The 12,138-nt window shown below is 37.2% G+C and overlaps 1 protein-coding gene across 6 annotated transcripts in view; it reads left to right on the top strand.

The window, feature by feature from the left end:
* Positions 1-11,201, top strand: part of LOC107734288 (AN1-type zinc finger protein 3-like) — a 19,849-nt gene extending 8,648 nt beyond the window's left edge. For 5 of the 6 annotated variants that reach the window (XM_016546213.1, XM_016546215.1, XM_016546212.1 and 2 more), the window contains exons 2-7: positions 2,482-2,522; positions 2,634-2,813; positions 3,226-3,291; positions 4,472-4,639; positions 10,099-10,264; positions 10,323-11,201. In XM_016546213.1, the coding sequence (XP_016401699.1) occupies positions 2,482-2,522; positions 2,634-2,813; positions 3,226-3,291; positions 4,472-4,639; positions 10,099-10,253 (610 nt within the window). In that variant the 3' untranslated portion in view covers positions 10,254-10,264; positions 10,323-11,201. Of the gene's footprint in view, positions 1-2,481; positions 2,523-2,633; positions 2,814-3,225; positions 3,292-4,471; positions 4,640-7,995; positions 8,088-10,098; positions 10,265-10,322 lie in introns of those variants that run through there. The other variant, XR_001639079.1, reaches the window with a different exon arrangement.
* The last annotated feature ends 937 nt before the right edge of the window (positions 11,202-12,138 follow it).

The following is a 12,138-nucleotide window of genomic DNA, read 5'->3' as shown; positions in this document are numbered from 1 at the left end:
CCCCATTTTTAGGTGAACTTTCCTTTAATGGATCAGTCAAAACGACTCCCGAATCTGAATTGCTTTTGATAGCATTTGAGACTTTGCTGAGAGTGTTAGCAGATATTACATCATCTTTTGAAGATACATATTTGCTGTTTTTGAAAAAGGTTTTAATTAATAAAAAAAAAGTACAATATTAAAATGTTAATTTTGTTTTGTTTAGTATGTAGTTAGAGCCAATTATTGGCGGGGGGGGTCATTCTGTAGGAAGCGTGGCATCAATCACTTCTCTGAATTAGATTCAGTGTTTTTGTGGTTATTTAGTAAAATGGCTTGATTAATGGTGTGATGCGATTTTGTGTTTCTCAGTTTGTTGAATGTGCCACACACACAGTGACTCTTCAGAAGGTGGGCTGAGGTGTGTGTGCGCTGGAGTCTTGATTGGGCTATTGCCTCATTTCATAAGCCATAATTGCAGATGACATTTAACAGGAGATGTCAAATTAATCCGGAGAGAGGCCGGCTTGATTGGCTTGGAGTCATGTGACTGAGGAAGACCATGCACACACACACACACACACACACACAGACAGTCACATTTCCTGAAAATATCTAAAAGTTTGGCTGTACAATGTGTGTAAAATGTCATTTTTGTTTCAGTTAAATTTTTGTGTGTGTGTGCTGCTTTATTTTTTCCCAACAGAAGTTGAATGCTTTGCTAATGCCTTTTCATGTTATTTTTACAAGTAATTTTTAAGATTTATTTTATTATCATAAAGGTGTTTTTTATTTTATTATCTATTGCCAGTTTGATTTGTTTTACTAAGATTTTTTTATCTAAAAAATAACTAAATTTTTTAAATTACTTTATTTTACTTTTATGCAATAATTTACACATTTTACAATTAATTTTACTAACATAAGATCTTTTATCTTTTGCAAAACGTTTTTGTTTTGTTTTTTTCTTTGTTTACATTTTGCGCAATCATTTACACAATAGCTGCATAATATAGTAGCAAGTATCTTGTTTGTTACTACTAGCTCTCGTTATGTAGCTTTAATTACTGATAATCACCTTCTTTTTGAATCATTAGCCAGCAAATCCCTGGTAAACATTGCAAGGGTAATGAAAGTTGCAAGTATGGAGTGTAGCTTTATTTAATCGATCCAAGTGGCTGCTCAAAATGGACTCACTCACAGATTCTTATGTTCGTTACATTTTGGATTTGATCGAAAGTGGTGATGTATCATTGGTCGAGTTGTTTACTTTGTAATTAGTTGATTCTTCCACCAGTGCAATCTGTTCTGGCCAATTTGCGGACCAGTTTCGGTAGGTGGGCATTATAGCATCGATCAGCCAGTCATAGTGTTCAAGAGCCACCTGATGAGTTTCAATGGATCGACAGGTTTAACTGTTTCAGATTATGTCAGTAACAATCATTATAATCAGGACTGTCAAAAACAACTTTCCAACATTTTTATTTCTCATTCACACACGGAAGCCTCAATGGTGTATTCATGTAGTGATGTGCTCTTCAAGACTCAAATGTGCTCATCTTCTTAATATGTATTATTCCTACCCACAATGCCCTGCTCTCTCCCCATGCTTCCTTCCGCTTCCTTGATTGGGCGCTGATTATGATTGCTCTTGATTGTGCTGAAGAAGGTCTGTTGATGTTGTTTTCATTGGTAACCTGTATCATCCTGAGAGAGAGTTTTGAACGTGTGCAGGAAGTGCGATGGCTCTTTGCGTGTGTGTAAATAAAGTGTGTGATATGTCACCACCCTCAGCCTGCAAGTAAAGAACAGTGAAGAGCTCTCCACTGAAGAGGCGTCTGAGGCTTTGTTCACACTGCAAACAGTTCAGATTTGTTTTTCAAATGTCCCCACATTAAATAGGTATTGCTCTTGTGTAGAGTAAAACTTGATTGCAAGCCATAGGGTTGTTTGTTTTGTGAGCTAATTGTTCTTTCGAGACTTTTTGAGTTCTTTTTAGTGAGTCAGATGAACTGGTTCTGAATCAAATTAAATTCTACACATCTTTATCCAGTAATCACAAACAACTGAATAGGTCGTGCAGGAAATACATTGATTTAAAAATATGGGAACCCTTTAATTTGTGTTCTGTTTTTTTTTTTTTTTATTTGTGCTTTTATACCTGAATAATTTTGTAAAACACATTTTTATTTCAACTTAAAAAAAAAAATTGAATTAAAAAAAAATTTTTTTTTTTGATAAAGCCTTGAAGTTTTTACATACCTTTTTTTAAATTTAGTACATGAATAAATAAGTATTAATTTTTTTAAATAAAGAAATTCAACAGCACTTTAGGTTTTGTTGTGATATTGAAATCTGTTTCAAGAATCATAAAAATTAAATAGGATTGGATTCAGCTACTAATATTTTGGTGTTATTATGGTCATTTCACAACAGACATGTGCTCTTCCTCTATACAGATATTTAAGAGAATATCTTCTTTCTCTTCTTTTCTCTCTTCAGGTCCAGCAAAACCATGAATCTTTGCTCTAAATGTTTTGCTGGTAAGTTACTTACATCACTTGGTCTACAGTATATAATCACGATTATACGTGAATCCGTGTGTCTGAACTGTGTTTGAGAGACACTCATGTTCTGTCTGTTCTCTCCATCAGACATACAGAAGAAACAGCCAGACGAGGACTGCACTCCAGAGGCCGCCCCCAGCTCAAGCAATAGCCAATCAGCAGTCTTCTGTAACGAGACGAGCAGCAGCAGTAGCCAAACCCCGTCCTCCAAGCCAGCCAGCTCTGAAGAACCCTCGACAGAAGCCACGCCTCTTCCTGCACAGGACGGTGAGGACACACAAATTCTGTCTTCAAATAACTGAGATGATATTTCTCAGATAGTCTCAGATGGGCCCTAATCGTTTTAATATCACACAGCAGTCATAGAGAATGATAGACCTCTGCAAGATAATACTTCAGTAATGCATTACATTATAATGTGTTTGTTTATTAGCTTTTAGGAATGTGAAATGGCCAAATCTGAGTTGAAGACAACCAGAAAGTCTGAATCCTTAGAGATCTAGACCAGTGGTTCTCAAATGGTGGGTTGCAGGGAAAAACGCTTCTAAATAGCAACGCCAAGGTCATGGGTTTGATTTCCAGGGAACGCATGAACTGTTAAATGCAATGTACATCGCTTCGGATAAGTGCGTCTGCCAAATGCATAAATCTAAATCTTATATCATTCTCTCTCTCCCAGAAGTCTCCAGTACAGACACAGCTCGTGGCACGCTATCCACTCCTACAAAACGACCCTGCGACTCAGGTACACCTCACCACTGTTCTTGTGCATGTGTATGTGTGTGGCAGCTTTTAATAATCGTCTAGCACATCACACCACTGAGGAACTGAGTTGTAAATGTACTTTTTTTTTTTGTGAATCAATGCAGAAATGTATCATTACTTTACACATTCTTTCCACTTCTCCATCCACAAAAAGAAAAGCTCTAAAACCACTGAAAGCTCTGGTTTAGACTGACTAACCAAGGTCAGAGAGAGCCAAATCAATAGAGTTGAATCTTTGGTCAAACCATGGCACTGTCTAGTGTATTTGCAAACTTTCTTCTGCCTCTGACATCCCTCTGCAGTGGCTCCACGTTATACCTGCTTCCTAGGACCGGGTGGTATGGCGATATATATTGATACACATCTGAAGCACGCACAGAAAGCCGCCTCTCAGACAGCATGTGATCACAAATTTAGTTCTCTTTTGCAGCTTATTGTGTTTACACGGTCAAATACACACAAAATGATGGCAAAATGCCCATCTTGGTCAGTATTCACATAAACACGGCTGGTTATGACACAATTTGATGTGTATCAGTATATTACATTTGTGCATTAGGTCTTAAAGGGACAGCAGCCTAATTTACCTGCTGCTGTCTGTGTCATTAATGTTAATCAAACAACAAAAGAAAACGAGTATAACTCACTGCTCTTGACTTAATAGCTCCTGTAACTTTAATAAGAATCAGTATGTATTTAATTCATACAGTGAAGACTATGCAGTGTTTTATTTGTATGTTTAATTAATCAATTTGTGTATTATTTATTACTTAAAGTGATAGTTCACCTAAAAATGAAAATTCTGTCATCATTTACTCACCCACAAGTTCTTCCATACATCTTTATCTTTATTCAGTTGTGCAAAAAATATTAAATGGTAACCAAACAGTTGACAGAAGTCATTGACTTCCCTAGTATAGAAAAAATACAATGGAAGTTGATGTCTACCATCAACTGTTTGGTTACCAACATTTTTAAAATATCTTCTTTTGTGTTCAACAGAAGAAAGAAACTCATATAGGTTTGGAACAAGTGGAGGATGAGTAAATCACGGCAGAATTGTCATTTTTGGGTGAACTACCCTTTAAATTCTACTATTGATGAACAGCGATGCACTTGCAACTGTGTAAACATTGAAAAGTGTGTGTTTGTGTGTTCAGCCTCAGGTTCAGAGAGCGAGTCTTCTCCGGAGAAGCGTGTTCGTGTCGGTGAGGCCTCATGTTCTGAAGATTCTCCACGAGTTCCCAAGCAAAAGAACCGTCGGCGGTGCCATCGCTGCCAAACCAAACTGGAGCTTGTACAACAGGAGCTGGGGTCCTGTCGCTGTGGTTAGTATGGCCGTCATCCTATGGTGTGTCGTCTGTGAGATGATGTGACAAAACTGTAATGCTTCCTGATTCGCATGCGTGAAGTCTGGACAGCTTTGTTGATGGCAACGAAAGTTTTCGAGTTTTGTCGCATCACATCACTAGTTCTGAGATGCGTAGAATGATATAAATGATGGGCTTTCCAATTCTGCCGATTCCATGTGGGCTTGTTCATTCCTCACCTGACTGTTTGCAATTTCAGTGAGAACTTTTCGATCCCTACAGAACTAAAGGAGTATATTTAACCCCCCTCGATCATTTAAATTTGAGACACTAACTGTAGGTAATGAAATAAAGGGAGCGTTTAAACAAGATTGCACCATTAAGATCAGTCCTCCTGGATGTGCTTGTTATTTTTTGTCTTGTTTTGTTAAACTGAAGGTGGTATTGTAAGTCATCAGTCTAATGACAGTTCCCACTGTTCTGCTAATACACTTATGGATCTGACTGTTCCCGTGACAGCTCGCATCTGAGTCATTATCCCGCCGGGATTTATCTCAGACAGGACTCCTGGAGTTATTTGACACCAAAAACTAGGGTTAGGAAATCTGCTTGGATGAACAGTAAGGTATAATAAACTGCGGTCCAGTGAGCAAGTAATGGATTTTAAAGGAATTGTTCAAACTAAGGATGCACCAAAATGAAAATTCTGGGCCGAAACGGAAACAGAAAATTCTGGATGCACATTGCCGAAAACCGAGACCGAAAATGCTTTTTAATAATAATTTTTTTATTTGATTAAATTATATAAAATAAATTAGTAAGACTTTTTAATTTAACCCAATAATTTTAATGATACTGAATTGAATAAAAAAATACAAGCCAATAAAATAATCTCACTTTTACTGAAAAAAAATTGGACAGAAAATATATTAATATTAAATATCAATATATTATTTTTCTTCAGTTCTATGCAACAGAATCAGATTTACCTGAATTTTTTTTGTTTAATTATCCAAATAATTTATAGTCCTACAAAACTATTTTTATCAGAGCATGTGAGCAGAGCATAGCGTCACGAGAGGGCAGCGTCATTTTACCAGCGCTGCCCAGTACAACTGTACTTCACCATGTTACAACACAGTAGTGTTGTATTGCAAACAGGAACTAGGCTTGCCGCGATAGACGGTGCTGACGGTGATACCGTTGTTAAGCCGCAACACCGGTTACGTCACTTGCCCACCGCGGCACCGACCCCCACCGTCGTTTTGATTTTTTTATAGTAATAAAAATCATTTAGTTCAGTAAAAGAACAGACACTACAATTAAAAACTGAATGCAGTTGGTCAATGCAGTGTGCCGAACGACAGTCGCATCACAGATCAGATTTCATTTATCCAGTGAGGAGAGTGAGTCGAGCTGATTGACAAGAAGAGTGGGGTGAGACAGACAAGACGATGGCGGATGATTTAGTTTCGAAACGAAAAGCTGATTTTTACTTTATTTGAATTATTTATTTTATTTGACATCAAGGTGTATGCCGTGCCTCCAAGCTTTCTTACTCGTTTTGCTAATAAACTTTCTACGTTTCTTATTTTTTTGGTTATATATTATACATGTTTATTTATTTCCAGTTTTGTATAGGCTACCTATTTAAACTTTATGTAAGTTATTTGTTATTTTATATTAGGCATAGCCTGCCCTATAGCATGGTGTATTTTTATTTGGTTTGTTAAAAGTTCTATGTTTTATATATAGGCTAAAGTGAGTTTGACGTTGTATTTCGTTGTTGCATTCAAGCAATTGACGCCAAATTGATGCTAATTTTTAATCTATTTAAAAGCGAAGGAAAGCGAGGAAAAGAGGGAAAATTCAAACGAACTAAAAACGAACAATTGCTTTACGCCGAATTGCCACTATTTGAAAGTGAAAGTAAAATGCGCACACCGCTTTTGCAAGAGAAGGAAAGCGAGGAAAAGAGGGAACGCCCCTGCCCCCACGGTGATACCGGTATTATCGGTGTTATCACACGTCGATTAGCCAGTGGGAAAATTTCCTCACCGTCACAACCCTAACAGGAACAAGTATGCTACATAGAAATTTCATGTCAGTGCTTTATTTGAGTGGACTTTGTGAGCATTCCTGTGAGCATTCGCATGGGCCATCAGCAACTCAGTTGAACGCACATTCATAGAGAGGAATATTAAGCGGAGCGTCTCACCGCTCAGTGACGACTGCTAGAGGGAGAGTGAAACCTGCAGGTATATATGCGGCGCGCCATATATTTTCAGCCGTTATTCTCTTTTGGCCAAAAACCGAAAATGCCATTTTCTCTAGATAATTTTCGGTGCATCCCTGGTTCAAACGAGAAAATTTACTCACCCTGAGGTCATCCAAGATGTAGGTGAGTTTGTTTCTTCATCAAAATATTTAGCATTCCATCACTTGCTCACCAATGGATCCTCTGCAGTGAATGGGTGCCGTCAGAATGAGAGTCCAAACAGCTGATAAAAACATCACAATAATCCACAAGTAATCCACGTCACTCCAGTCTATCAGTTAACATCTTGTGAAGTGAAAAGCTGTGTGTTTGTAAGAAACTAATCCACCCTTAAGGCGTTTTTACTTTAAACCTTTGCTTCTGGCCAAGTCCACATTCCATAATATTGGTTTCTCCAGTGAAAAATTCCATCCCATGTTGTCCTCTCACATGAAAATCTACTGACATATTTGTTTAGAACTGTTTTCACTTATAAACGGTGCTTGATCTGTGCATATTTCTCTCCTGATTTAGACAAGATGACTTTGTCTCTGGAGAAAGCAATATTATGGATAGAGGACTCATTTTAGCCAGAAGCGATGGTTTGAAGATAAAAACGTCTTGATGGATCTGTTTATTACAAAGTTTACGTTTCACAAGACATTAACTGATGGACTGGAGTGGCGTGGATTATTGTGATGTTTTTATCAGCTGTTTGGACTCTCATTCTGACGGCACCCATTCACTGCAGAGGATCCATTGGTGAGCAAGTGATGGATTGCTACATTCTCCAAATCTGTTCCCATGAAGAAACAAACGCATCTACATATTGGATGGCCTGAGGGTAATTTTTCCGCTAGTTTTGGTTTTTGGGTAAGCACTCTTTCAAGTGTTTGACTGATTCAGACCTCTGCTAATCGATTCAGCCAATTTATTAATATGAACCGCCTCAATTGAGTGAATCTTTCATGAATTGGGCAGCACATTATGCTTTGTTCATGGTTGCATGCAGTCAGTGAGAACAACGCTGCACACTGTTTTTCTTTCTCATCAGACAATTCAAAAGCTGACAACTCATCTACAATATATATGCACATTTTTTACCGTGTGGCTGCAGCTTCAGCGACGTCGCTCCTGAATAGCACTACATGATGCACTGGTGTGTGCAGTGCCGTGCAGCTCTTCTGTGGCTGCAGTAATTGAAACATTGTAAGCTTTTAATCATCTCTGACTCATTAAAAACACCATGTGTATTAATGAATATATTAAACTGCTTAACGAGACTCTTCTTAATGAGGCTCTTAGGATGGAATGGATCCTCCTCCGTGTGCAGATCTGGTTTTTATATACTTGGAAATGAGCTCAGATCACAGTTTTTACACAAGAAGTCAGCCTACTTTTGGCCTACCTATAGTTAGTGGTTGGTTTAAAGGATTTGATGTCCAATAAACTTTTTTTAAATTGTATTGTTATTATTATTATTTTTTTAATATATATATAATTTCAGATTTCATTTCATTACACTCCCAATGTACGACTGTCTAACTTTTAGTTAGTGGGGTTTGCTTGCATAGCTATTTCTCTGTTTGGTGTTTGAGATTTTAACACTGCACATTTGTCTTATCATGAATGATACCTCAAATCGTCTGGCAGAACGCCCTTCTTTAGTTTATTATTTTATTTGATTGGATTTTATAAAAAAAAAAATTCTTTTTATAAAATATTTGGTCCCACTTTATATTAAGTGGCCTTAACTACTATGTACTTACATTTAAATTAATAATTTGGTACAATGCACTTATTGTGTACATATATGTTTTTACATTGTACTTATATATTTAAAATACCTGCATGTAATTACTTCTGTAATTAATTTCTGTAATTACATTTATAATTACACAGTTGACCCATCCCTTACACCTTAACCCACCCTTAAACCTACCCATACCAACAAACCTGTCCCTAACCTTACCCACATCCCACCTCAATAGCAGCAAAAGTGTTTTGCAATACAATATGAACACAATAAGTACATTGTACTTAATTTTTGATGTAAGTACATAGTAGTTAAGGCCACTTAATATAAAGTGGGACCAAATATTTATAAAATATTTAGCATTTTTCATGCTTTAAAAAATATATTATTTAGCTTCTAACACAGCTAAGCTGCAAACAAATCTGAATACACATGTTTTTTTTTTTGTTTTTTTTGGTCATACCAATAATCGACTAAATTGAAACTGAAATTAAATTGAATCTGAAATTGAATTTGGAGAGAAGAAAAATACATAGGATTGCACTGAAAGAGAGACCCAAGCCATATCTAGCTTTAGGATATCATAAAGACTTGGCATTATTTTTTGTATTTTATTATTATTATTTGTTTAATTTTTTATTTTATTTTATTAAACATTTTATTTTATTATTTATTTAATTTGAACTATTTATTACTTTTTTTGCTTTTCATATTATAATATTTTATTTTTATATTATGTTGCTTTTAAATAAAATGAATAGCACCTTGGTGGCAACTTTTCTGCTGATACATTTCCTTTCCTTTTTTTTTTATTTGCTTGTTTTCAAATGATCAAATATTTTAGTTTTTAATATATGTTTTAATATTTTGTTATATTTAGCTTCTAACATAGCTAAGCTACAAACAATCTTAAATGCACAATTTTTTTTTATACCAACTGAACACTAACTTGAGAACTGAAATTAGATTTGGAGAGGGGGGAAAAATGGCAAAAAAGCACTACACATAATTGCACTGAAGGATGGACCCGAGCAATAATCTAGCTTTAGGATATCATATAGACTTGGAGGTGGGCTCTTTTTTACTTGTTCCAGTTTGTAAGCACCTCCAACAACTCCTTCATCATGCCAGTGTTGCACTGCATGGGCAAGCACCACTAAAATCCTTTTCTTTTTACTTAGAAATGATCTGAGCTCATTGTAATCTCTCTGCCAGCTCTCTGGCATTCATTTAAAAAGCCAACACTTCAGCTGGGTTAACAGTGACGTAATTAGTGACTTTTCAGAGCCATTCCTGATGTCTTAAAGAGGCGGCGCGTGTGGGGAACAAGATGTGCTCTCAAGCATGCTGTTAAAAAAATTAGTTAAACCGAGTGTTACGTGCTGTGCTATTAAAATCAACCTTGAGCAGATTGTACAACACTTTCATCTCATTTTGATCGCTCTCCCTCTCTCTTGTTCTCAGGTTATGTGTTCTGCATGTTGCACCGGTTGCCGGAGCAACACGACTGTATGTTTGACCATCTGGGCCGCGGCCGAGAGGAAGCTGTGCTGAAGATGGTGAAACTGGACCGCAAGGTGGGCCGAACCTGCCAGCGCATCGGAGAGGAGTGCTCTTGAACGCCCCCCCTGCACACACGCACGCACACACATACACACACACACACACACTCTCTCTCTCCCTCTCACACACACACACACACACACACACACACACACACACACACTTGTCCACCGACCACATGACTCACTCACCTGTTAGTGGCATCTTTTTTCCTCCAACACATCTCAGAGGACCTACACCCCTGCTTGACCTCTGACCTGTGACCCCTCTCAGTAGCCTCGTGCTCATCACACACAGGCGATCCGCACAGCCTTAACTTTCTGTTATCTGTCCCTCCACACACCCAAACGCAGGTCAGTAGGTCAGATGAATTTGGCGGTCTGTGCTTTGGAGAACTGCTCTCGTCTCAGAGGCTGCGATCGACTCCAGGGGAAACACATCAATCGATCGAGACCTCTGGGAATTTCTGCTCCGGACGTTCTGATGACAGACACTGACCGAGGGAAGGGGGCCGACCTGGATCACAGGAGTCACCCCGTCCCGGGATAAAAAAGGCCGGGCATGGCTCTGACGCGGCTCAAGCCGACGGGCCGCATCAGAGCCGTGCCCGTTTTACTTGCATACACTCACACTCACATATGCACTTACAGCCGTGTTTTCATAAATCAGACGGTACCCTTTGGTTTGGGTTCGGTTGGGAAAGGGCCGCCCACAGCTCATCTGAGAACTAGTTTGTTCAGGTCTGAATAAACACACTCTGTAACCTTGTACGACTCCCATCAGACCTTGCATCATACACTCTGCCTCTTTTAAAGCAGCTGAAGATCTCGGTGATCTTTTTTTTTTCCTCTCCTTCATTCTCACTAGTTCCTGTACTTTCTCCTGCCTGCTCATGCTAACCTTTCTTTCTATATTCTCTTGATTCATTCTCTTTTTTCTTTCTTTCTTTCCTTCCCTCCCTCACATGCATTATGGAGGGATGTGTTCAGCTCTGGTGGGAATGAGGAAGGCGGAGTCTCAATTTACTGGCGCTTTTTTTGTTTTGTTTTGTTAAAAAAAAAAATGTATTACGTTGACTGGTTTTCTGTTGAGATGCTGACATGGACAGAACTGAAGAAAAGAGATGAATATTGTGTATCTTAAGAAAAATCCTTATTTAACCTCCTTTGTGTTTCTGGTTAACTCTCACTCTAAGCATAGAGCTGCATTACTTTGCCCTTTTTAGGTTAACAAAAAAAAAACATACAAAAAAACGAAGATATGGATAAGATAAATTTCTGTAGCCTTTCTCTTTTTTTTGTTTTCTTGTTTTCCTTTTTTCCTTTCCTCTTTTGCTGAAAAAGAATAAAACTGGATTAGAGGATGTGTGGTATGTTTTTCTTTTTTACTATATTAAAGCGTGATTTTCATTTACATACACAGAGTTTGCAAAAACATGTTGATTTAAACAGCTAAAGAGATATATGTGAAGAACAATTCATAAATATACTAATACACTACTATTTAAAAGTTTGGGGTCAATATAGTTTTTATTTATCTATTTTTTGAATGAAGTTTATGATCACCGAGGCAGCATTTATTTGATAAAAAATACAGTAAAAACACTGATATTGTAAAATATTTTTTATATTCTGAAATAATCATTTTCTATTAATATATTTTCAAATGTAATTTATTCCTGTGATGCAAAGCTGAATTTTCAGCATCATTACTCCAGTCTTCAGTGTCACATGATCCTTCAGAAATCAGTCTAATATGCTGATTTGCTGCGCAAGAAATATTTCTTCTTATTAATTTTAATAACTGCTGTTCCTTACTTTTGAAGAAACTTTAATTTTTCTTTTCTTAGAAAAGAAAAATTGAATAGACAGTTCAAAAGAACAGCATTTATTTGTAATATAAATCTTTTGTAACATTTTTTTATGTTTTTACTGTCACTTT

This window comes from Sinocyclocheilus rhinocerous, unplaced genomic scaffold, assembly GCF_001515625.1.
Source record: "Sinocyclocheilus rhinocerous isolate Xijiao unplaced genomic scaffold, SAMN03320098_v1.1 scaffold730, whole genome shotgun sequence".
Taxonomy (NCBI): Eukaryota; Metazoa; Chordata; class Actinopteri; order Cypriniformes; family Cyprinidae; genus Sinocyclocheilus; species Sinocyclocheilus rhinocerous.
The sequence above is the reverse complement of the archived record's forward strand: the minus strand, read 5'-3'. Positions and strand labels throughout refer to the sequence as shown.